Source organism: Emys orbicularis, chromosome 20 (genome assembly GCF_028017835.1).
Source record: "Emys orbicularis isolate rEmyOrb1 chromosome 20, rEmyOrb1.hap1, whole genome shotgun sequence".
In the NCBI taxonomy this organism is placed as follows: Eukaryota; Metazoa; Chordata; order Testudines; family Emydidae; genus Emys; species Emys orbicularis.
The window spans coordinates 22,505,719-22,531,266 of NC_088702.1; the positions used below are offsets into that span (position 1 = coordinate 22,505,719).

The 25,548-nt window shown below is 53.1% G+C and overlaps 1 protein-coding gene across 1 annotated transcript; it reads right to left on the bottom strand.

The window, feature by feature from the left end:
• Positions 1-2,515: 2,515 nt before the first annotated feature.
• Positions 2,516-14,851, bottom strand: LOC135892551 (phospholipase A2 inhibitor and Ly6/PLAUR domain-containing protein-like). The gene is made up of 6 exons (XM_065420353.1): positions 14,753-14,851; positions 9,186-9,464; positions 7,340-7,453; positions 6,149-6,301; positions 4,659-4,802; positions 2,516-3,343 (listed from the first exon to the last, which is right to left on the bottom strand). The coding sequence occupies exons 2-6, from the start codon at positions 9,256-9,258 to the stop codon at positions 3,105-3,107; spliced, it is 723 nt and encodes a 240-aa protein (XP_065276425.1). The 5' UTR covers positions 9,259-9,464; positions 14,753-14,851; the 3' UTR covers positions 2,516-3,104.
• Positions 14,852-25,548: the final 10,697 nt, after the last annotated feature.

The following is a 25,548-nucleotide window of genomic DNA, read 5'->3' on the forward strand; positions in this document are numbered from 1 at the left end:
TCTCTGCAACTACGAAGTTCACCATCTCTGCTGTGAATCTGCACCTCAATGAACTGAAATCATGTCTGCATGTAGATTGATCTTTTAACCAGACTCTCTCTCTTTTGTTTTTTAATAAAGTTTAGTTTAGTTAATAAAAATTGGCTGTAGCGTGTATTTGGTTATGATCTGAGTCTGGTGGCACCTTAAAGACTTAACAGATTTATTTGGGCATAAGCTTTTGTGGGTAAAAAAAACCACTTCTTTTTACCCACGAAAGCTTATGCCCAAATAAATCTGTTAGTCTTTAAGGTGCCACCGGACTCCTTGTTGTTTTTGTGGATACAGACTAACATGGCTACCCCCCGATACGTTAAGATCTGAAACATTCCTTAACCTGGGAGGTGATGTGTCCGATCCTTTGGGATTGGTAGAACCTTTTCTTTTATAGGATGAAATAAGATTTACAGAAGTTTTCATTATGTTTGACGTGGGTACCTGGATGGAGGCCTGAGGCTGGGTCACTTGAAGGGAACTGTGTTGTTTGGACGTCTGAGTAACCAGTAAGGTAATAAAGAAGCTGTTTTATGCTGGTTTGGTGAATCTAAGTATTGGAACATCCACCAGCTTCATGGGGATTGTCTGCCCCATTCTTTGCAGTTCACCCTAATTGAGTGACCGCAGCTGGCCCCCACTGGGACCCCGGTCACAGTGGTGTAGTCGTGCTTGGATACACATTACCATGGGTTAAATGGCTTTTTGAATCAGAACCACCAGCTTGTCAAAATTTAATTTTGATATTGGAGAGTTTAAGGGTTAAAAATCAGTTACAGTGAGTGACCCATGATCGAGATCCTGACAGAAAAAGCCGGGAAGAATTGTGCTCACAGAGGGGGTTGTCTTTTAAGAAAAAGGCCACAGAGCAGGAACTGAAAAATCTGTTAATTGCCAGGGATAAGGAAGCAGACCCAGCGAAAACGCTTGCGGTGAGAAAAAGTCTGTAAAAGAAGCTTACTGGAACATCTCTGAGGGTGAGATTTCATCTGTAATTTTGTTTTATTTTGTTTGTGTTTTGTTTTATTTTGTTTGGTAATTCACTTTGTTCTGTCTGTCATCACTTTGAACCATTTAAATCCTACTTTCTGTATTTAATAAAATCACTTTTTACTTATTAATTGACCCAGAGTATGTAGTAATACCTGAGAGGGCAAACAGCTGTGCATATCTCTCTATCAGTGTTATTGAGGCCGAACAATTGATGAGTTTATCCTGTATACGCTTTATACAGGGTAAAATGGATTTATTTGGGGTTTGGACGCTATTGGGAGCTGGGCATCTGAGTGTTAGAGACAGGAGCACTTCTTTTTTTCTGTTTTTAGTTAAGCCTGCAGCCGCTGGGGGACGTGGTTCAGACCTGGGGCTGCGTTTGGAGCAGGCTAGCGGGTCTGGCTCAAACCAGGCAGGGCACTGAAGTCCCAGGCTGGCAGGAAAAACAGGCTCAGAGGTAGTCAAAGCAAATCAGGTGGCAGTTCCAAGGGGGTTTCTGTGATCCAACCCGCCACAGACTGCCCATTCTTTGCAGTTCATCCTAATTGAGTGACCATAGCTGGCCCCCACTGGGACCCCAGTCACAGTCAAGGAGACATGTGCGTCGATCTACTTGCTGGTAGTGGTAGCTGGTTGGGATTCACTCATATTGGGCCATATAAACACAGAGACCCCCTGGGAGCCTACAAAGACTTGATTAGTCTTGCAGACACTCCATGTAGAGCAGCCTCTGGCTGAGGAATTAGCCACTGGAAAATTTTCAATCAGCTCTATTAGAAATTTACCTATTTTTTTAATGAAAGCTGAAATTTTCACCTAATCCCGTGACTCCCGGAGCAGGGTCTCTAACAAAGCACCACATATCAGTAGTGCTGGCAACACTGGAATATTTGCAGTCCTCTCTTGGCTGTTGCTCTTCCTTTCTGCAATGAAACGCGATGGAGGAAAACACAACCCAGTCTGCTGATATTAGCTGCAGCTCGCTCTCTTCCACGGCACGGCAGCTGCAGCCGACCTCCTAGTGCCTGGGTTCCCCACAGCCCACGGGGCTCAGCTCTGAGCAGCCATGTGCCTTGGGTGGTCACCTCTATTTTCCTAGCTCTTTCTGCTATTTAGAGGGGCTTAATTGCTCCTTGCACTGAGCCTGAAGGCAGGTGCTTGCCACAGCCATCAGCTTTCATGTGATCTGGGGTTGTCTTTGCACCCAAGAGTCACCCGTTGGCAGCCCTTAGCAACCTTCAGCATAACAACATGTAAATAGTGAATGGATATTTTTATTCAGGCAGAATATTGTTAGGGCAGGTGTCACCAGGTGGCGCTGTTACACTTAGCCTGGGCAGGACTTTTTCTGATTGTGACTCGCAGGGAGATGTGCTGGGGTTTTGCTAGTTCTGGGGTGGGGGAATTGTGCAAGGTTTTTGTGTGGAGGGAGGTGTGCAAGAGCAGGTGGGTTTGCTGTGCCCTGAAGCTTCTGATTGGAGGCAGAATTGCTCCCTGAAGCACTGGTGTTTGGCAGAGACACATGAAAGCGGAGCAGACAGGGTCAGCGCTGGTACACACAAACACAAGTGAATGCAGGGACGCTCCTGGGCAATTGCATCTCTGGCCATGCTTTATTCAGAGCAGTTTGAAATGCACAGGGGGACTCGGACCATTTCTGGAGTCTCCGGGGAGCTGGGAGCCAGGACTTCTGGGTTCTATCCCCAGCTATGGGAGGTGAGTGGGGTCTAGTGGTTAGAGCTGGGGGGCTGCAAGTCAGGAGTCCAGGGTTCTGTTCCCTCGGAGGGATCTTTGAAAGGCTGGGGGAGAAGCTGTGAGGGGATATTAATAATACCCAGCACTTTGCTCCAAACCCCAACGGAATTAGCAGAGAGTCTCTTCTTGGCTGTATCGGACACTGTTTCAAGCCCCTGCCCATCCAGGGATCCCAAAGACCTTTGCAAGGGCAGCTCGCCATTGTTATCCCCCTTACAAAGAGGGGGAAACTGAGGCACAGTCAGGCGCGGGGAAAGGCAGAGCACGTTGGTTATACTGAGACACTAATGGCCTGTGGGGTGGCCAGTCATGCAGATGGGGCATTAGCAGAGGAATAGCCCCAGAAGGGCAGGGAGGAAAAGGGGGACCCGGGGGACGATGCTGCCCAGGGTGAAGGGACCCCAAGCCAGAGTCGGGGTGGCGCTGCTGGTCTGCGCTTTGGGTGCTGGGCTGCATTGGACATTGGTCAGTTTGTAGGTGAACACCCCCGATTCCAGTGTCTTGATGCCGCAGGCCGCCTGGGTAGCGCAGCCCCGGCCTGCAAACGGGATCGCGACACCACCTGTGTGGGGAAACCAGAGCAGATCAGATACGGCACGGCCTAATCCCTTCCGTGACACCATGATCGGGCCCAGGCTGGTTCTCCAGGGACCTCGTCTCCAAGCCCTAGTGGCCTTGGGGTAGCTCCCAGCCCGGTTAATAAATTCTCAGGCCAGGAAGGACCCCTGTGATCAGTGAACGTGGCGTCCTGCGTAGCGTAGACCCCCCGGACTTTAAAGCCAGGTTTTCCATGCCTCGGATCATTCCCATGGCTCTTCTCTGGACCCCCCCCCCCCACACACACTCCAATTTACCACCATGCTCCCCGACCCCAGCACTGGACACAGGATTCCATCAGCGGTGGAACCAGTATCAAGTATGGAGGTAAAATAAATCTCTGGTGGTTGGGGGAAGCCCGCTCTTCTTCCAGCACGGTCCTCAAGATGCACCCACGTTTCTTTGCAAGATGCCCTGGCCTCTGAATCGTTATCACTGGCCTAGCAAAGGGAGGTCCTGCATGCCGTATGACAGCATCTCATGCTTTGGTGGATAGGACCATGCGGAGCCCCTGGCTTGGGGGTACCTGGGTATGGGGGGCACATGGAATAAGGAGGAGTTGCAGGGAGTTCCTGGGGCACAGGGGGCTCTGAGGGGGTGTAGTGTGCTCATCTTACAGAAGCAATGCCCTCCGGGCAGATGTTTCACCTAGTCAGACAAGCTTGCGGTCCGGTTTTTTTCATGTGGTATCTTTCCAGGGCAGCTGTGGCAAGCAGCAGGAGAAATTGCTCTCTGCATGAATCTCTGACTCCAGAAATATTCCCTGAGAGTCCCTTGAGTTTGAACGGAGATTAAGGGGACAGCCTGCATGCCATTTACACCCACCTCTGTTCCAGGACTGGTGGAAACAATGTAAACAGGCAAGCTGCCCTAAGGAAATACTAGACTTTGCCCCATGGATTTCTCCTCCAGTGGGAAACTGATCTACAAGGCCCTAGAATTTTGCTGCTGCTCAGCAAAGGGGGTAAAATATTTTTACCTCTTTTGACCAGAGCGGATCACCAAAAATATGCCAAAGGACTCCAAGTCTTGCTGGAATCTCCAGGGGGGCTGAGAGCCAAGACTCCTGGGTTCTATCCCTGGCTGTGGATGGGGAATGGGATCTAGTGGTTAGAGCAGGGGGGCTGGGAGCCAAGACATGTGGGTTCTATCCCTACCTCTATTGTTTCAGCTGTTGCTAAGCAAAGGGACGTTTCCCAGCTCAGCCGGCGCGGACGAGCCCCAGGACACCCCCCGGCTCCCCGGGGATTTAACCCGCGCCGGAGTGAAGGAAGCCGCACCTTGCGCCAGTGTCCCGCCAACGGCAGCACATTGGTCAGCACCTCCCGTGCAGCGCAGGTTCCCGTCGCTCTCGCAGCTCTCGAAGCCCGGGGCGTAGCAGGCCGGGCACTGCAGCCCGTTGGGGACGTTGCTGATAGCCTGCCCTGAAAGGCAGCCGGGGAAAGAAGGTTTTGCTCCGGGAAGAAACCGCGGCAGGAGAACGTAGGACAGGCAGGACCCTCCCGGGCCATCAACCCGGCACATCATCCCGCTCAGGCAGCTAGCGTGATTATTTGCCCCCACTCCTCCAGAGGGCAGCTGTCCCGCCACCCCTCTCCTCTGGCCACTAGAAACATCCTGACTTCCAGCCTCAGTCGCTTCCTGGCCCGTGTGTTCCCACACCCACCTCATCCACCAACTTCTATCATTCTTATCCCTCAGGGCTGCTTCCCCCTGTCGTGTTCTGGGGCACACTCTGGACCAGTCAGGGCTTGCGTCCACCTTGCTCCGCGCACGTTTGCTCCTTTGGAGAGACAAAAGCCAGCAGTTTCCAGGGGCTTCAACCCGCCTTGGTGGAAGGACCCATGTTTCTCCGCGTGCAGGAGCTCCAGCCCGCTGGTGCCTGTCCAGCGACGGAGGCCGAGATGGGTTCTTCAACCAAAGGGATTGAAGAAAAGGGTCGGTACGAAATGGCCCTAAAGAATTCCGAATGGGGGTGCGGACTCCTTTGGACATCTCAGACAGGTTGAAAACCACTGATCTCAGCCAGCCTGGTGCTGTGTTTGAACAGAAGCGATGGTTAACTGCTGGTACTGTGGCAAGCTGCAGGGTCTCTTTAAAGGAGCAAACAAACCGGATTGTGCCTCTGACAGGGGGGCGTGGGTTGGGGTCACCTTTGCAAGCAGCAGCCACGGAGTGGAGGGTACAGGGGCAGAGCGCTGGACACCTGCTGCCCAGCCCACAGACACTCAGGGGACGACAGGCTGCAGGCATCCAGGCTGTAAGCTACAGAAGTAGGGCATTTTAAGGCACACATGGTTACAGGGTGACCCCTTACTGGTCCGGTTTGCACCCCAGAAGATGCCCCTGAGAGCAATGAGGTCTCCTCTCAGCCTGCATTATCCCAGGCTAAACAAACCCAGCTCTTCCAGTCCCCTCTCATAAATCCGGCTCCCCATGTCTCTGACCAGCCCCATAGCCCTGCTCTGCACCTGGGCCAGTTTGAATTCATCTGCCTTGAAGGTGGGGGACCACAGCTGGACACAGTGTGCAAGGGAAGGTCTTACCAGGACAAAGGCATTAAAACTTCCCTCTCTCCCCTGCATGTGTCTCATCCACACTTGCTTCCCATGACAAATGACTTCCCCCCGAACTGCCCGCTTGCCCCAGGGTCTTCGGAAATCTCCTGGCTTTTCCCCGAGGCCGGGAATAGCAGCGCCTTGGAGGTTTGGGGTTCGACCCAGCGGCTTCCCCGCGCCTGCGAATCAGACCCGCTGCCAGTGGTACATACTGGAGGGCGTGGACTCGGCACTGCAGTCACCGCTCTTGCAAATCTCTGACCGGATCTCCACGGCCACCTTGGCCCCGAAGTAAAAAGCCAGGAAGCCCGTGAGGCTCTGGCGGGAGTCGGCGCAGGACTGGTACGTGCCCGAATTCTCCGCGCCTGTTGGAAAGGCAGCGAAGCAAGAAGGGAACATCACGTGCCGGTTACACTGACGGAGCCACCGCAGCTGCACGGCCCCCGTTAAATATTGGCATGAGCAGATCCTCAGAGGTGGGTCTCCCACAGCCAGGTGAGGGCGCTAATCACCGGGCGATACAGCCGATTTCTCCCCAGCCCAGGGACCATTCTGTTAGCTGCCCCAGTCAGAGCAGCTCCAAGAGCAGAGATTAGCCGGGCCTGTGGGTCTCCCTTGTTTCTTTCCAAACGGGAAATGCCTGGCCTGACTTGGGCGCCCACCTCCAGGGGAGAGAGCGTCCCAGGCAGAGAGAGGGGCCTCCCGCCCAAGGCCCTGATCTAGGAGAGTTGGGCGCCTCAGGGGATCGGGCCCTGAATCCCAGCCGTTCCCTCTACATTTTCTTCCTTGGCTCCTCACTCAGCAGGATGGCCCTTGAGCCGCGGCCGTTCCAGGATGCGCCCCCCACCCCTCGCCACCTTATAACCATCAGCAGCTGCCTCTGTAGGACCGCAGGGCTGGAAGCAGTGGGGGGTTTGTCCCAGGGTGCCCTCCCTGCTAGGCTCAATTCCAGGGTCCTGACTAGCGTTGCCCCCCCAAAACCACAGGGGGGGTGGCATCATCCCACCGGGGGGGCTGCCATCCCTAGGCCATGATGCTGAGTGGGGCGGGCACTTCCCTTTGGCTGTCATATTGTCCCTGGGGACAAGAAACTGAGTCCCCAGGCCTGGGGGGCCCCTTGCTGCTGGGGGGCTCCCTGCGATCACCCGGCGAGCGCCCCATACCACCGCTAGTTGGAAGAGACCTCATCCAGTCCAGCCCCCGGTGCTGAGGGCGGACCAAGGCAACCTAGACCAGCCCTTACAGGTGTTCGTCCAACCTGGTCAGAAAACCTCCGCTGATGGGGACCCCACGACCGCCCTCGGGAGCAGACTCAGGAAGCTAGGGAGCCGCATGGCAAACGCGCCCAAGAGCAGGGTTCCCGCCGCACGGGCGCCTCCCACAGCCGCCACGACGGGACTCACCGAGCGTGTTGTGTTCTTGAACGATGATGCAGGCGTCCTGGGGCGGGGAGCAGGTCTGGGGGACGGTGTGACAGCTTTGCCCAGATTTGCAATAGAAACAGGCCAGAGGTGTCCCTGAAAAGAGAGGGGGGGCAGGGAGAAAAACTCATCTTTGTACCCAACCAACGTCTGGCTTCCCAATTTTGCTTGCCTCAGTTTCCCCCGGACTTGGCACTGCTACCCAGTGGCCCGGGGGAAAGGGTTGAGTGTGCAAAAGCCCTTGGAAGTGTGCAATAGCCCCGCTCACCTACAGCCACCCTCACTCAAGGGGGCACTATTCCACTCCAGGGCTGAGGAGCAGATCAAACCACCAAGGGGCTGTGACATCTTCTGCGTTCACCTGATAATAACCCGCAAATGTTACCCCGCCGGGTCCCGACGGCAGCGTAAAATTTCCCATTCCAGCGATTCATGGATGGAAAATGGATCTTGGCAAAGGGCTGAATATTCTGATGTCACCCCCCGATTGCTTGGGGGCCCAGATGACCCAGCCGCCCCAGAAACTGAGGTGAGGGGCAGACAGGAAAGCAGAGGACGTAGCAGTTCTTACAAAACAGGGGTGCATCAACACAGCTTTCACCATCATCTGCAGCTGTTTGCTTCGAGCCCATTTCCCTGTGAGTTCTCCATGCGCAGGTCTCTTCACAGAAGTTCTGATCGGTGCCCGCACATGACACCGTGGGTCAGACCCAGCTCTGGCATTGTCTCTAGGGCTTACGGCTGAGCGACCCCTTCTGCTGTGGGTCACCTCTCACCCCCCGGCCCTCCTGGAGTGCGCGGGGTCCGACTCATATAGCCTTCAGGCTCCGCCCACTGCCCGCAGCCTCGGCAGTGATTGGTGATTGATCAGAGCCAGCTGGGCCACACCTCCTGCTGATTGGCAGGGCTAGTTCCCCACCCACAGCCCATTGGGTAGCTGGTGGGGTTGTTTTGTCTTTGTTTTTCCCCACCCGCGAGACTGCACTCTGCCCTCCCTGCCCCCTGTGGCTGAAATGCTGAACAGCCAGAAACTGAATTGATTTCGGGGGCCAAAAATGGTCATATTTGAAGCCAGAAATAGCACCCGGTGCATCATGGGAGGTGAAATTCAGTTGTCTCCTGCTCGTATTCTCCTACCTGGACTACATGTCTCATGATGCACCTGGCTTCCAGCCCCCCCCCCGCTCTAACCACTAGACCCCACTCCTCTCCCAGAGCTGGGGAGAGAACCCAGGAGTCCTGGCTCCCAGCCCCCTGCTCTAACCACTCAACCCCACTCCCCTCCCAGAAACAGATAGAGAACCCAGGAGTCCTGGGTCCCAGACTGCCCCCCACTCTAACTCACTAGACCCCACTCCCCTCCCAGAGCTGGGGGGGGGGGAGAACCCAAGAGTCCTGAATCCCAGCTGGCCCTTCTCTAACCACTAGACCCCACTTCCCTCCCAGAGCTGGGACTAGAACCCAGAAGTCCTGGATCCCAGCCCCACCCTGCTCTAACCACTAGACCCACTCCCCTCCTAGAAAGAGCACAAGGTCCCTGAACTACAGCTCCCACAAGGCACTGCAGCAGCGTTTCAGGGTTGAAATTTTGCATGTTTCGATTTTCCATGGACAGCTTGAAATTTCCATTGGGGGGGACCCCCTGAGACCTCCCATTTTCCAACCGACGTTATCCCCAAACGACCTGGAGTTTGGGGGTGTCTCAATCACAGAACACAGTGAGCACCGCTAGAGGGCTCACAGGCTCTTTAAAGCAGGACCACACCCCTCCTGTCCCCTATGGGGTGGCCACAGCTCAGGCTGCCGGCCCCAACCGCTGGTGACTCACCCGTTTCGTTCTGAGCTGCTGCGGTCGCTTGGAGAGCGCCGAGGACGCAGAGGGTGACGAGCACTTTTGTCATGATGGAGCAGAGCACAAGGTCACGTGGGCCCTGTAGGACAGCAAGTGCTGACAGGTCAGGTGATTAACAGGCAAACACTGGGGCTGGGAGCCAGGACTCCTGGGTTCTCTCCCCGTCTCAGCCACGGACCTGGTGTGTTTGAGCTGGGACTGATCAGGTCTCTGAGCCTCGGCGGTCTGAACCTGAGAGTTACAATGTGGATGGGACTAGAAAGAAAATGAAACGAGTTAAGACCACTAGAAAATATATCCGCATCACCAGAGCAATGGCCCGTCTAGCCCAGGGTCCTGTGTCTGGCAGTGGCCAGTGCCAAGTGCCCCGGAGGGAATGAACAGAACCGGACGATTATCAAGTGATCCAGCCTCTGTCGGCCACTCCCAGCTTCTGGCAGTCAGAGGTTTAGGGACACCCAGGGCAGGGGGCTAATAGCCACTGATGGACCCATCCTCCAGGAACTGATCTCATTGTCTTCTGAACCCAGTTATACTGCTGGGTTTCACAACATCCCCTGGCGGGGGCGCCATTTAGGGAGAGCAAGGGGAGCTTCTGCCCCCCATCCCCCGAGTTTCCCACCACAGCAGGGTGCAAACAGGAAAATGATCCGCTGCCTCACGCTCTCCCTGGAGGAAGCCGCAGCCCATAGCTGGCCTCTGAGTGGGACGTGGCTGCTGGCTGACAGGGCTGTCCCCCAGGAGCTGCACCGACAGCTCCCCCCCGCCCCTCCCCTTGGCGCCAGGCTGTGGGATGTAAATCCCCGGCTGTGTGGGCTGCTGCTGCTCTGTGGCCGGGCGGGGGGGAGGGGGGAGCTGTCTGTATGGCTCTGTCCGCCCCCACCCTGAGCAGAGCTGGTATAACGAGATTCCCCATATGCCCCCTCCGGCTTGGGAGAGTCTGGGTGCCCATTAGCCCCCCTGCCAGCCCCCGCAGCCAGCAGCAGCGCTCGCAGCCCTGGCACCAGCGGGCACTCAAAGCCCTTCCTGTGGGGAAATAGGTCATCGGTCCCCCGCTGGTGGGATGGGAGCCAGGGGAGGGCAGGTCCTGGCCAGCCTTGGCCCACAGAAGGGACCTGGTGAGTGCTGAGCTCCAGGAGTCTCCCCCACAAAGCCGGGCAGTTTTATTTCCTGTGTCACCGTCGGTGCTGCCCTGAGATGTTTCAGTCGCTCCTCATGGAAACCAGAGGGTGTTATTGTCTGTACCTCGGCGTCTCCATCAGCAAATACAAATGCTTTCTTTCTTCAATTAGTCTATGGACCCTGGGACTTTTTCACAGTTCCTGGAGGGCTCTTAATCGTACCAGGTTGTTACAGCCTGGAAACAGGTCTCTTTCCCAACTTCCTTAGTATCTGAATGTGCCCTAGAAATGACATTGGTTAGGGGGCAAATTTGCTTGATAACATTTGACACGTCTCGTGTCAGATTGTGTTTTCCTTAAGGCACGTTGAGAATCACCCAGCTGGGTCACTGTAGATCCATACTCAGGATTCCTATAGGACATTATAAAACTGAACAGCTTCCAGAGGCTAAAACCGGCTTTTATTTCAGCCCTTTGTTCAATTTATAAATTGGTTTTTACGTTTGGAATCTTTACACCTTGAGTTCCTTGAACTGGCGGGTGTTTCATTTGTGCTGGAGAACTATCAAATGCATTGTATAAATAGATTACAATCTTTAAGACTTTATTTCTAGTTACTGAGTAACTTCATAAGAAAAGAAAATGCATCACCATTGTAAAAAGGTGATAACATTGTTATCTACTGGAAATACACCTTCGGGTTTCTTAGAGCTGATGGGAAACCCGTGTTGGCCAATTTATTGTCATATTTTCTTTCCAATTATCACCTGAAAAGCTTTTTGTTCTTCCTTTTTATTAAGCTAGTGCCAAAATGAACTTCTCTAATTTATTAGTTATTCCATGTTTTAGAAGAATGTTTGAGGGGAAACTCAACTACTTTAGACTCAACTTTTTCATGAGCAATGAGATACACAAATTAAAAGTGCATATATTTGCCTGCTTATAATTTTCCAAAAGGTAATATACTTTAAAATGTTAGTTTTTGTATTAAGGCTTCAAAACTGATATAGGAAAGTAGATGCAAAGTAATGCATATCGGAAAACATAACCCCAACTATACATATACAATGATGGGATCTAAATCAGCTGCTACCACTCAAGAAAGAGATCTTGGAGTCAGTGTGGATAGTTCTCTGAAAACATCCACTCAATGGGCAGCGACAGTCAAAAAAGGGAACAGAATGTTGGGAATCATTAGGAAACGGATCAATAACAGGACAGAAAAGAAAATATTGGATCTATAGAAATCCATGGGATGCCCACATGTTGAATACTGTGTGCAGATCTGGTCACCCCATCGGAAAAAAGATCTATTGGAATTGGAAAAGGTACAGAGAAGGGCAACAAACATGAAGAGGGGGATGGAACAGCTGCCATATGAGGAGAGTTTAAAAAGACTGGGACTGTTCAGCTTGGAAAAGAGATGACTGAGAGGGGATATGAGAGAGGTCTATAAAATGTTTTCGGAGATAGTGGAGATAGTGAATAAGGATGTGTTATTTACTCCTTCTCATAACAGAAGAACAAGGGGTCACCCAGTGAAATGACTAAACAAAAGGAAGTATTGCTTCACACAACGCGCAGTCAATCGGTGGAACTCCTTGCCAGAGGATGTTGTGAAGGTCAAGACTATAACAGGGTTCAAAAAAGAACTAGATAAGTTCCTGAAGGATAGGTCCATCAGTGGCTATTAGCCAGGATGGGCAGGGATGTGACCCCCTGCTCTAAGTGTCCCTAGCCTGTTTGCTAGAAGCTGGGAGTGGATGACGGGATGGGTCACTCGATCAATGCCTGTTCTGCTCATTCCCTCTGATGCACCTGGCATCATCTTCTGGTAGTAGCTAGGATACTGGGCTAGATGGACCATTGGTCTGACCCAGTCTGTCCGTTCTTATTCTCTTACGATCCCTCAAGGCTTGGGGTGGGAATATCTTGCTATGTTATCTCCTGATTGTTCTAAATTTACACATAAATGTAAAATGGGGCTTTCACTGGGGTTTGTATCTATATTTTTCTTTCTTCATATAGGAATTAGATACAGAGCGCCTGCCACCTAATTCTAAGTTATTATCTGCCAAAAAACTAAAGATTTCAGCTGCCTACATAGCTCCTGGAATGATGGTTAAAGTTTCCCCCCCAATCTGAAATGGTGCCCCTGGCAGCGAATGCCACAGGCTAGCTGTGCGCTGGGTGAAGTCGTACTTCCGTATGTTTATTTTAAACCTGCTGCCTAGTCATTTCATTGGGTGACACCTGGTTCGTGTGTTATGTGAAGGAGTAAATAACACTTCCTTGTGCACTTTCTCTGCACCACTCATGATTTTATAGACCTCTCTCCTATTCCCCCTGTGCCATATCTTTTCCAAGCTGAAAAGTCCCAGTTTTATTAATCTCTCCTCATATGGAAGCTGTTCCATCCCCCTCATCGTTTTTGTTGCCCTTCTCTGCACCTTTTCCAATTCCAATATATCTTTTATGAGATGGGACAACCACATCTGCATGCAGTATTCAAGATGTGGGAGTACCATGGATTTATATGGAGGCAACATGATATTTTCAGTCTTATTATCTATCCCATCCTTAATGATTCCCAACATTCTGTTCCCTTTTTTGACGGCCGCTGCACATTGAGTGGATGTTTTCAGAGAACTAGCCACAATGACTCCAAGATCTCTTTCTTGAGTGGTAACAGCTAATTTAGTCCCCATCACTGTATATGTATAGTTAGGATTATGTTTTCCAATGTGCATTACTTTGCATTTATCAACCTTGAATTTCCTCTGCCATTTTGATGCCCAGTTTGGTGAGATCCCTCTGTAACTCTTCGCAGGCAGCTTTGGGCTTAACTCTCTTGAGTAATTTTGTATCATCTGCAAACTTGATCACCTCACAGGTTTTTCCAGATCATAGAATCATAGAATATCAGGGTTGGAAGGGACCTCAGGAAGTCATCTAGTCCAACCCCCTGCTTAAAGCAGGACCAATTCCCAACTAAATCATCCCAGCCAGGGCTTTGTCAAGCCTGACCTTAAAAACCTCTAAGGAAGGAGATTCCACCACCTCTCTAGGGAACCCATTCCAGTGCTTCACCACCCTCCTAGTGAAATAGTTTTTCCTAATATCCAACCTAGACCTCCCCCACTGCAACTTGAGACCATTGCTCCTTGTTCTGTCATCTGCCACCACTGAGAACAGCCGAGCTCCATCCTCTTTGGAACCCCCCTTCAGGTAGTTGAAAGCAGCTATCAAATCCCCCCTCATTCTTCTCTTCTGCAGACTAAACAATCCCAGTTCCCTCAGCCTCTCCTCATAAGTCATGTGCTCCAGCTCCCGAATCATTTTTGTTGCCCTCCGCTGGACTCTTTCCAATTTTTCCACATCCTTCTTGTAGTGCGGGGCCCAAAACTGGACACAGTACTCCAGATGAGGGCTCACCAGTGCCGAATAGAGGGGAGTGATCACATCTCTCAATCTGCTGGCAATGCCCCTACTTATACAGCCCAAAATGCCGTTAGCCTTCTTGGCAACAACGACACACTGTTGACTCATATCCAGCTTCTCGTCCCTAGGTCCTTTTCTGCAGAACTGCTGCCTAGCCACTCGGTCCCTAGTCTGTAGCAATGCATGGGATTCTTCCGTCCTAAGTGCAGGACTCTGCACTTGTCCTTGTTGAACCTCATCAGATTTCTTTTGGCCCAATCCTCCAATTTGTCTAGGTCCCTCTGTATCCTATCCCTACCCTCCAGCATATCTACCACTCCTCCCAGTTTAGTGTCATCTGCAAACTTGCTGAGGGTGCAATCCACGCCATCCTCCAGATCATTAATGAAGATATTGAACAAAACCAGCCCCAGGACCGACCCTTGGGGCACTCCTCTTGATACCGGCTGCCAACTAGACATGGAGTCATTGATCACTACCCGTTGAGCCCAATAATCTAGCAATGTATGGCCATGTTGAGCAGCACTGTTCCCAGTGGGACTCAGGACACCCACGTTCTATTCCTGGGTCAGCCCCAGACACCCGTCTGAGTCATTTCATCACACTGTGCCTCAGTTTCCCCCATCTGTTAAGTGGAGAGACTGATCCTTCCTTGGTCTATCTAGAGTGCAAGTGTTTTGAAGGCAGAGACTGTCTGTCATGAGCTGCATACGCAGCAGCTGATCTCGGTCAGGGTCTGCACAGCGCCTGGCACAACGGGGCCCTGATCTTGGCTGGGATCTGTGCAGCACCCGGCACAACAGAGACAATATTGGGGTCTGTCCACCGCCTGGAACAACAGGAACCCTGATCTTCTACTGCAAGATCTTTGGGGAAGACAGTACCCTTTCAGTACGTGCGTACAACACCTGGCGCTCCCGGATGCCCATCGCTAACCGGAGCCACCGGCTGCTACCGTAGAATGAAGAATAATAAACATACCTTTGGTTATCGTGGGCTTCAGCGGACCCAGGTGCTTCCCTCTCTGAAGTCTCAGTCACCAGCCGTGGCCAGAGCCCCCACCCTTCCTTCCTTTATAGCAGAACCAAAGGCTGGTTCAGATAGAGAACGGAAGCGGCGAGAGAAAGAACACGCAGCAGCAAAACCTCAGGATCCTGGTTACTGCTGGCAGTAACTAAGGGAATCAAAATAATAACTGAAATGTGTGGGGAGCAGTTGATGCCCTGGGCAACCCTGTGGGAGGTGTGGGGATGGGTGTTTCAGAAGATCGACAACGTTCCCGGCCTAACGCACGGCGGAGACACCGAAGATGAGATAGAGCTTGATTTTCGTTGGGTTTTTGACATTCCCATAAGCAAGCCAGGGAAATGAGGGCTCAAAGAAATCACCACTAGGTGGGTGTACAACTGGTTGGAAGACCCTCCTCAAAGAGTAGCTATTAATGGTTAAACTGTGAGGACGTCTAGTGGGGTCCCAGGGCCAGTCCTGGGACCGGTACTGTTCCATATGTTTATTAATGTCTCGGATAATGGAGTGGGGAGCATGTCGCTAAGATCCGTGGCTGACCCCATGCCGGGAGGGGTTGCAAGCACTTTGGAGGGCAGGCTGAGAGTTTGAAACAGCCTGGACAAGTTGGAGAATTGGTCCAAAATCAACAGGAGGAAATTCTGTCAAGACAAGAGCAAAGAACGTCACTTAGGAAGGGAGACCCCAATGCACAGCTACAAACTGGGGAATGGCTGTGTGACGAACTGGAACTGTTCTTAATGTGGTCTTTGAATACTAGGATGGTCTGCATTGGGGGATGGGAGACTGGCCGTGAAGGAGAATACCTGAGCATGTAACATGAGAACCCAGGAAGGGGTTAGAGGCCAGGTGACACCTTTGCCCGGGAAACTGAACAAAGGCTGGAGGGAGTTTCAGAGCGGGCTGGTGACATGGCTGGGAGGCAGACGGGGCTGTGACCTCCCAAGGGGGCTATGGTGCCCTGGGACCCCAAAATGGACCTAACTGGGGGGGGGGGTCCTGTTGTCTGTGCCGGCAAGACCTGTCTTGGACTGTGTTCCTGTCATCTAAATAAACCTTCTGCTTTACTGGCTGGCTGAGAATCATGTCTGACTGTGAAGTGGTGGTGCATGCAGGTCTTCTGGCTTCCCCAGGACCCCGCCTGGGTGGACTCGCTGTGGGAAGCGCACGGAGGGGCATATGCTGAATGCTCCCAGGAGAGCCCCAGGAGGTGAAGCTGTGTGAGCTTCTTGCCCTGAAGACAGTCTGCTCCAAGGGAGAGGAGGCTCCCCAAAGTAGTGACTGGCTTTGTGGGGAGCAGTTCCAGAGCATTGCCCAGGGACTCCGTGACAACTGGTGGCAGCGGTGGGATGTACTGCACCCTGTGGACGGCGCTTCCTGCAGTAAGTGACCGGGAAGCAGTAAAACAGAGGGGGAATGATTTCAGGGGGCGATTAACCCCTGGGAATGTGTGACCAGTGAGAAGGACTGTTGCAGTAACAGGGTCCCCCGGGGGATCGCAGCGAGCGGTCCCGGGGCAGAGGAGTCTGCAGCTCGACCCTGGCAGAGAGGGGGTGATCTGAAGAGGGGCTGGCACACTAGGGGTCCCCCGGGAACGGTGGAAAGCGGAGAGCACAGGCCGGCGAGTGGCCAGCAGGAGGATGTATGCTAAACGCCTTAAGAGCGACCTGGTGGAGCTGTGCAGGCAGAGGGGGCTGCGCATTGGGAGGTCCACCAAAGAACAGCTCATTGCCCAGCTGGAGGAGAGGGATCGCTTGGATGAACCGAGCCCTGTCCCTGAGGGCAGCCGCCCGGCGGATGCAGCATGGGCCCCGGGGCCTGACATGGCTGGGAGGGGTCAGACTGCTGCCGAGGACATCCCGAGACCCTGCCTACCTATACCTAGGGGAGGGGTTGGGGGAAGCCCAGCGAATACCGAGGGCAACCCGACCCCGGCGGCCAGCAGGGGATCGTCCCGGCGGAGCTCCCAGTCCCTGGAACGGATGTGGCTGGAATGTGAATGGGAGATGAGACGGGAAGAGCTTGAGTTAAGGAAGCAAGAACTGAAGCTGGAGTGGGAAGAGAAGGAGAAACAGCGTCAGCATGAGCTGGAACTGGCCAGGCTGAGGAGCAGTGGGGCCCCGGCTGCGGTGAGTGAGGGGGGACCCAAGACTGCAAAGAGCTTTGATAAGTGCTTCCTGGCCCAGCGTAAGGAGGGGGAGGACACCGACCTGAGGTGATGGTTGATGGACCAAAAACCAGAGAACCCGTAGCACGCAGGCCAGCTGGCCGACGAGTTTGTGAACAGTCGGGCAGGGGATAACAGGGAGGAGTCCCAAAGGAACAGTCCCACCACAACGCAGAGCGAGAGTCACCATGGGACCTCCCAGCGAGGAAATATGGAGAACCCCCACCAAAGGGGAACATCCAGCTTCAGGTCCGTCCAACCCGCTTGAGGGGACCCACGGACATGGGCTGCTATCACTGTGGCCAAAGAGTCCACATACGGACCCAGTGCCTCAGGCTCAGGGACAGACTGAGCGGACCCAACCCACAGAGGGTTGACTGGGTAGAGACCCAGCCGGACGAGAGGCAGCGTTCCCAGGGAAGTGGGGCTGGCAGCATACTGCCTGCTAAGGAGGGAGGAGAGCTCCAGGCCAGCTCCTCTCGGGGGCTGGATGCTCCAGACTCAGGGTTTTTGGTTTACACGGTGGGCGCAGGGCTGTCCCTCCGGAGAGAGTGCCTTGTTCCGCTGGAGGTGGATGGGAGGAAGGTCAATGGATACTGGGATACGGGCGCAGAGGTGACACTGTCCCGGCCCGAGGTGGTGGCCCCAGATCGGGTGGTGCCCAACACCTACCTGACCCTGACGGGGGTGGGCGGGACCCCATTCAAGGTGCCCGTGGCAAGGGTACACCTGAAATGGGGGGCCAAGGAGGGCCCCAAGGACGTGGGGGTACACCCGTATTTGCCCACTGAGGTGTTGATGGGGGGGACCTGGAGGACTGGCCAAGCAACCCCCAGGGTGCCCTGGTTGTGACCCGCAGTCAGAGCCGGCGAGGAGCACTGCGCCCTGACCTGGGGGAGGGTGCCTTGCCCGAGGTGCAGGACCCTAACCTGGTGGGGAGGGAACGCCCAGGGACACGGCTCAGGGAGGCTGCGGCTTCAGACCCAGCCGGCAAGAGAGAGCAGGTGGCCATCCCTGTCCCAGCTGCTGAGTTCCAGGCCGAGGTGCAGAAAGACCCCTCCTTGCGGAAGATAAGGGACCTGGCCGACCTCGGTGCGGTACAGACCATGGGGAGAGGTGGCCGGAAAAGGTTCCTGTGGGAGAAGGGGTTCCTGTACTGAGAATGGGCTCCCCCGGGGAAAATGGAGTCAGGGGGAATCAGGAGGCAGCTGGTGGTACCCCAGAAGTATCGCCGCCAGCTGCTGTACCGGGCCCATGATATTCCCCTCTCAGAGCACCAGGAAACCTGGCGCACCCAGCAGAGGCTGCTACAGAACTTTTACTGGCCAGGGATCTTTGTTACTGTCCAACAGTACTGCCGATCCTGTGACCCCTGTCAGAGGGGGAGGAAGGCCCGGGACAAGGGGAAAACGGCTTTAGGACCCTTGCCCAGCATAGAGGACCCTTTCCAGAGGGTGGCCAAGGTCAAAAGGGGGGCTCTGAACCAAGAGAGCCTGAATCACCGTCCTCCAGACTGGAGCGCTGGGAGAAGACCCCAGCCCAGTTGGAACCCCAGGGGTATTGGGGTGGGAAAAGGGCACGGGCCACATAAGCCTTCCCACAGGCGAACTACGAGTGCCATCGAGCACACCTGACCTAAGGGGGGGCGTGAAACTGAAAGGGCCTGGTGTAATTCTCACCAAGGAATGGGAGGGATGCGGGGGCATCCATGGGAATGTGGGAAGGTTTGAACTTCCCCGGGTCACTGGCTGAAGTGACCTCGCGCAGTTCGGTCTCGAAGGGGGGAGAGATGTGACGAACTGGGACTGTTCTTAATGTGGTATTTGAATGCTGAGAGGGGAGTGTGGCTAGGACGGTCTGCATTGGGGGATGGGAGACTGGCCGAGGGAGAATACCTGAGCATGTATCCTGAGAACCCAGGAAGGGGTTAGAGGCCAGGTGACACCTTGGCCCAGGAAACTGAACAAAGGCTAGAGAGAGAGTTTCAGAGCTGGCTGGTGGAAGGGCTGGGAGGCAGACGGGGCTCTGACCTCCCAAGGGGGCTGTGGTGCCCTGGGACCCCAAGATGCACCTAATTGGGGGGGGTCCTGTTGTCTGTGCCGGCAAGACCTGTCTTGGACTGTGTTCCTGTCGTCTAAATAAACCTTCTGCTTTACTGGCTGGCTGAGAGTCATGTCTGACTGTGAAGTGGGGGTGCGTGCAGGTCTTCTGGCTTCCCCAGGACCCCGCCTGGGCGGACTCGCTGTGGGAAGCGCACGAAGGGGCATATGCTGAATGCTCCAAGGTCAGACCCAGGAGGTGAAGCCGTGTGAGCTTCTTGCCCTGAAGACGGTCTGCTCCAAGGGAGAGGAAGCTCCCCAAAGTCCTGCCTGGCTTTGTGGGGAGCAGTTCCAGAGCATCGCCCGGGGACTCTGTGACAGGCTGTACGTCTGGGAAGGATCTGGGGGTCAAGGAGGGTCACAAATTGAACCTGAGTCACAAAGCCACGCTGCAGTAGCATTCTGGGGTCATTCACCGGGGTGTCGTAGGTCAGACACGGGAGGTCATTGTCCTGCTCTGCTCAGCACTGGAGAGGCTCCAGCTGGAGAACTGGGTCCATCTTGGGCACAGCGCTGCAGGAAAAATGGGGACAAACTGGAGAGTCCAGAGGAGAGATCGTCCCTGGAACCCCCATCACGCTGGGTGCTGCACAGACCCCGACCTACTTAGGGGCCCCCCTTATGCCAAGCGGGACAGACACCTTGACCAAGATCAAAGCGCTCGTTGTTCCAAGACTGGGCAAAGGGAAGATGTCACCCCTCGGGCCTGTAACAAAAGCCAGTGAGCAGGGTGGTAACTGGGCCGAGACGCAGACAGGTGGTGCTTTAATAAATGGAGTTTCATAGAATCATAGAACCATAGAATCTCAGGGTTGGAAGGGACCTCGGGAGGTCATCTAGTCCAACCCCCTGCTCAAAGCAGGACCAATCCCCAACTAAATCATCCCAGCCAGGGCTTTCTCAAGCCGGGCCTTAAAAACCTCTAATGATGGAGATTCCACCACCTCCCTAGGGAACCCATTCCAGTGCTTCACCACCCTCCTAGTGAAAAAGTGTTTCCTAATATCCAACCTAAACCTCCCCCACCAAAATGTTTCCCTGACAAAGATGCGCAGGTTGGAACACGAGTTCTCTGGAAAGGAAATTGGGACCAAGAGCTCCTGAGTTTGTGAAGGGACAGGGAGTTGGTGTGTGTTCTTGTCCCGTGACTCGGGAAGCCCCTCTAACTTAGGTGCACTTAGTGCACTAGCTGTCGCACGGACCTTGCTACTGCGCACTAAAAGTTTCCTCTTGCACTTTGATCTCCTCCCATTGCAAAGCAGGTGTTCATGTCCCCACATAGACAAGCCCTTAGCTTGGAGCGAAATGTATTTCAGATGCACGGAAGCGTCAGTGTCGGCTGTTTGTTGTTTGGAAATCGGTTTCTCTGCTGCTTTGTTCTATTTGCTAATAAACCTCCTTGTTTTAAGAAGGCTCGTTACGGGATAGAAGCGATCACAGCTTCCCGAAAGAGAGAGATGCAGGGCTGTGCGGGAACAGGAACTGCCAATTTATGGGAAAATTTGTGACGTTTGTGTTTCTTTACAAATCCGAATGCAAATCATGAATGTCAATGCTTCCTGCTAGATGGGTATTTGGGGGGGAAACATTCGTTGTGGGTCAATCAAAGCATTTGGTTTCGATGTTGATGTTTTAAAATGTTTTTTACGCAATTTTATAACAAAACAGATCAAAATCTTTCACAAAGAAATGAAAAATCACAACATTCCCTCCCAAAGAGGTCGAAGCTGCGGCCGTATTGAAATGCTTTTGTTTGTTTTCCATCTTTCCCCCCAAAATGAAATTTCATCAAAATTGACACAGTCCCATGGGGAATTTCGGTGTTGCTGAAATGGTGTTTTCCAGCAAAAGAACATTCCCGCTAGCTCTAAACAGATGCCTAGTTGGACCAGGCTAGGAATAAATGGTCAGTACACATGGGTGTTGTGCCCACACTTGGTCTAAGAGTGGAAGAATTGCAAAATTCCACTGTAAGCCAGATAGAGGCACGAGACCGGATACCTGGGGGAAGACCAAGGGTCCCACTACTGCCACCAATCTAAGGGGGAAGTGTTTGGGGCTATGGGGAAGTTATGAATGCCCATAAACCAGCTCTAGGTGAGATATTATGCACAGACCAGAGGAAAATCACTTCACACAGAGCTGTTGTGGTTTCAGTGAAGTGGTATATTAGCCCATGAAATACACATACTCTCCAGCTCGCCTCCTAGCATATCTGTTCTTTACATCGACTGATTCATACAGAAAGCAGGAAGTAGCAGGATGCGGTTTATTAAAAATACCATGCACCTCACAGTGATGCTAAGGGAAGTTACAGCAGTGACAACAGACCAGAAGCCAACACCCAGTGGGGTGTAGCTTTATGGATCCTTTCATTTAGAATAGTCAAAAAAACAGGATAACAGTCTGGTGAAAGATTTCACCATTCAGGCACAGCCAATTCTTTCAATGTTTGCTGATTTTCTTCAAGCCTCAGTTCCTGGAGTCAGGTGAATACGTGAAAATCTCCACTTTTGTCAAATAAAAAGATATTAGTTTCTAGTTCTTGTGACCACAAAGAACAGTTCAAAACTGAGAATCCTGTGTCCCGTTATTGCTGTTGATAAATGGAGGAGGGGTCAGAGAAGAGCCACAAGGAATGATTAAAGGGTTGGAAAACCTGCCTTAGCGTGAGAGACTCCAGAAACTCGATGTATTTAGTGTAACAAAGAGAAGGTGAAGGGGTGACCTGATCACAGTCTTTAATGGGGGAAAGAAATTGGATCGGGGGCTCTTCAATCCAGCAATGGTCTAACACGATCCAATGGCTGCAAGTTGAAGCCAGACAAATCCAGATGAGAATTAAGGCACACATTTTTAACAGTGAGAGTAATTAACCCGTAGAACAGCTAGCCAAGCCCTGCGGTGGATTCTCCATCCCTGGCGATTTTAAAAGCAAGATTGGCTGTTTCTCTAGAAGATCTGCTTTTGTCCAAATGGGGATTATTTCGGGAAATCCTACAGCCCGTGTTAGGCAGGTGAGGTGAGGTGAGTGCAGCTGTCTCCCCTGGCCATAACATCTATGAAAATTGGAGGCTCGGGCCAGTCCTTTCCAGTGGACATTTCCTGCAAAATTCTGCTCCACATCACATCTTATCGGCCCAACTTCTGTTGGCGAGAGAACTGGTCCAATCAAAGCTGTTCCTTCCCCCACCTTGTCTCTCTAACATCCTGGGACCAACGTGGCTGCGGCTACGCTGCAGACGAAATCAAGGTGAAGGTTTTCTGTCACCCACGGGCGCCGACTTTCTCATTTCCCGGAGGGTGCTAGACCCCCGCTCTGCCCCAGGCCCTGCCTCCACTCCACCCCTTCCTCCAAGGCCCCGCCCCACCCCACCTCTTCCTGCCCCTGCCCCGCCTCTTCCCACCCTTGCTCCGCCCCCTCCCCCAGCGCCTCCTGCAGGCCACTGAACAGGTGATCTTGGTGGGCGGGAGTCACTGGAGGGAGGGAGAGAAGCTGATTGGCAGGGCTGCCGGTGGGTGCTGAGCACCCACTGTTTTTCCAGCCACGGGGCACCCACGGAGTCGGCGCCTATGCTGTCACTGTTATTTTCGCTAGCAACTCTGGTTCCAGAGGGTGGGATCCCCTCCGGGACCACTTCCACTCAGCTTCTCCGGAGCACCTGGTCCTGTTCCAGGAGGAAACTGCGTCCAGTTCTCTGGGGTCTAAAAAACCCCCCTTGGTTCGAGCCTGGATTTCGTCCCCCGGGTGCCGCTGTTTGGCCGACGCGATGCTGAGTCGCTCTGAGTCAGGCGTCGGGCGGGGATGCAGGGCGCGGCACACTCCCGAAGTGACACAGCAAACCGCTTCCTTGATGTGCATTTCCGGCACGTTGCATCGTTTGTCTGGGGACTGGCATGGTTACGCTGCAGGAATCACTCCTGGTGCGTGCCACAGGTGGGGCTGGGGGGAGGTGGGGTTGGGGGGGGCTGCACGGATGACAGGAGCGTTTGAGCAAGAGAATCTGTGTTTCAAGTTGTACCGCCTAGTGAGGCCCACAGCCTGAGTATGACTCTGTGTGTGTGTGTCCCTGATGCCACCTCCTGGAGGGGCTGAGCCCTGCTCTGTGTGTGTGTGTGTGTGTGTGTGTGTGTGTGTGTGTGTCCCTGCTGCCCCCTGGTGGAGGGGCTGAGCCTTGCTCCATGTGTCTGTCTGTGCTGCTACCCTTTCCTGATGTCCCCCGCATGCCCTCCCCCCACACACACACATGTGTGTCCCTGTGAGCAGCGCGCCCTCACTCCCCGGCTTCCCTGCCCTGGAGTCCTCATGGCCCAGCCCAGCCGCTCTGGAGTGGGGGCACAGCAATCAATACACGTACCTGTCTGTAACCTCCCCGCGACCCCCACCAGTGCGGCTTCCTCCTCTCCAAGTTCCTCGGCTGGGCTAGCAGGGGGCTGTGGGTTGGGAGTGAGGGGCACCGGCAGAGGTAACGGGGGAGCCAAGGGCTGGACTAGCAGGGGACGGCAGATCGGGAGTGAGGGGCACTGGCAGGGCTGGGGGAGCCCAGGGCTGGGCTAGCAGGGGCTGCGGGTCGGGAGTGAGGGGCACCGGCAGAGCGTGCTTCTGTCCCATGAGGTTCCATCCCTCTATGTCACTTGGACTCTGGCTCCCCCTAGTGGCATCCTAGGTAACCGCAGCCCCATCACCCCCCATCACTTCTTCTAGCCATGTGCCCAAAATAGGAAGTTGAACTTTCCCCTCTGCTGGCTGCTTGTGTATTTATTTGCAGTGGCCCATTCCCACAGCCCATGAAAACGCCATGCACGAGAGGTTAAACATGCTCGGTTTGTGTAATATTTAGCCCCTGAGACATTTTTCCCCAAGCATTTTCCCACTCTTTTGAAAAGACTTCTTCTTAAAGGCGCTTTGGGATTCACAAGCCAATTGCAACCCCCAAAGGGGGTCAAAATCCCCCGGGACTTGTTCTTCACAGCGGTCTTTACCCATCTGTTTCACCAGCAACATCGCTGAGCGCCGTGGCAATTTCGCTTGGCACAGAGCTCTGACCTGCAACGCTGTCTCCAATATACAACCCGCCACATGTGGCAAACACAAAGCAAACACCTCAAGACATTTTGTGCTGCAACAGCCTTCGGTCCGGGTGGCTTGACCCTCCATTCACAGCCCATGCTGGAGCAGCCTTGAATCAAGCCTGCGTTTTCTTAACCCAGGATGTTAGTTTGGTAAGAGCCGCCTTTGCCTTTAGCAGCGTAACCTTCCATGGTTTAAAACACGTCAATTGACCACTTATTTAAAAAAAGAAAACACGCCCATGCATTCAACCCACCATGGCTTCATCTGTCATCACAGAAAACCACAAACCGCTGAATAAACAGGAGAAAAAAACAATCAAACCCAACCGTTTGTTCCTGGGTTAAAAACCTAACTCCACTCTGTTTTTTTGGAAGTCGAGCGTGACTGATTTGCTTTGCCTGCTTAGCCCAGACAAACTCAACACGCTCAAAGGCTTTTCCACAACCCTTTGTTTTAGCGAAGGGTGTCCTTGTACAATCCAACCGGTCAGGTGTATACACTTGTTAAGTCTTTTGATGTCCCAGGCCAAGTGACACAGAGTAGACCCACAGCTCAACCTACAGTTTTGCATATGGGGGAACCACAGTTCGGCTGGGGGAGTAAATGTTTCAGCCCACCAAGAGATGCTGTGTTTGTTGCATTGGAAAGGGGGTGAAGGACATAAATCCACACCGTGTAGAGGGCAAGCATAGGAGTTTATTACACACAGTGCTGGCAGAGTGTCACCTGGCTTATTAGGCTCAGAGACACTGTCAATCAATTGATTACAATGGAATATATGGATTTTCCATGGGTGAGGGAAAGTGACGGGGTAGGCAGTTCCACACCCCGGGATAGGTTTTGCAGCAAGACAAGATAGCACATTAGCCAATGGTTAACAGGTTACATAATGTCTCCGCCCATGGTCTCAAGTTAGCAAGTTAACATTTAATTAATACTTTGATAAAATGTTATTAGTATAAAATATATATGTCATAACTATAAAGGGAAGGGTGACAGCCATACTGTGTACAGTACTAAAGTCCCTCCTGGTCAGAGACTCTAAAATCCTTTTACCTGTAAAGGGTTAAGAAGCTCGGGTAACCTGGCTGACACCTGACCCAGAGGACCAATAAGGGGACAAGATACTTTCAAATCTTGGGGGGGGGAAAGGTTTTTGTGTGTGTCCTTTGTTTAAGGGGTTGTTCGCTCTTGGGACTGAGAGGGACCAGACATCAATCCAGGTTCTCCCCATCTTTCTAAACAAGTCTCTCTTATTTCAAAATTGTAAGTAAAAGCCAGGCAAGGCGTCTTAGATTTACTTTGTTTTCTCAACTTGTAAATGTACCTTTTACCAGAGTGCTTATCTTGTTTGCTATACTTTGAACCTAAGACAGAGGGGATTCCTCTGAGCTCTTTAAGTTTGATTACC

Bases quoted from the DNA above. Each gene is read 5' to 3' on its own strand.
- LOC135892551 (XM_065420353.1), bottom strand. From the start codon at position 9,258: ATGACAAAAGTGCTCGTCACCCTCTGCGTCCTCGGCGCTCTCCAAGCG. The intron at 7,454-9,185 runs GTGAGTCACCAG...CTCTCTTTTCAG, and splicing joins AGCAGCTCAGAACGAAACGG to GGACACCTCTGGCCTGTTTC. The intron at 4,803-6,148 runs GTATGTACCACT...GCTGCCTTTCAG, and splicing joins TGCCGAGTCCACGCCCTCCA to GGCAGGCTATCAGCAACGTC.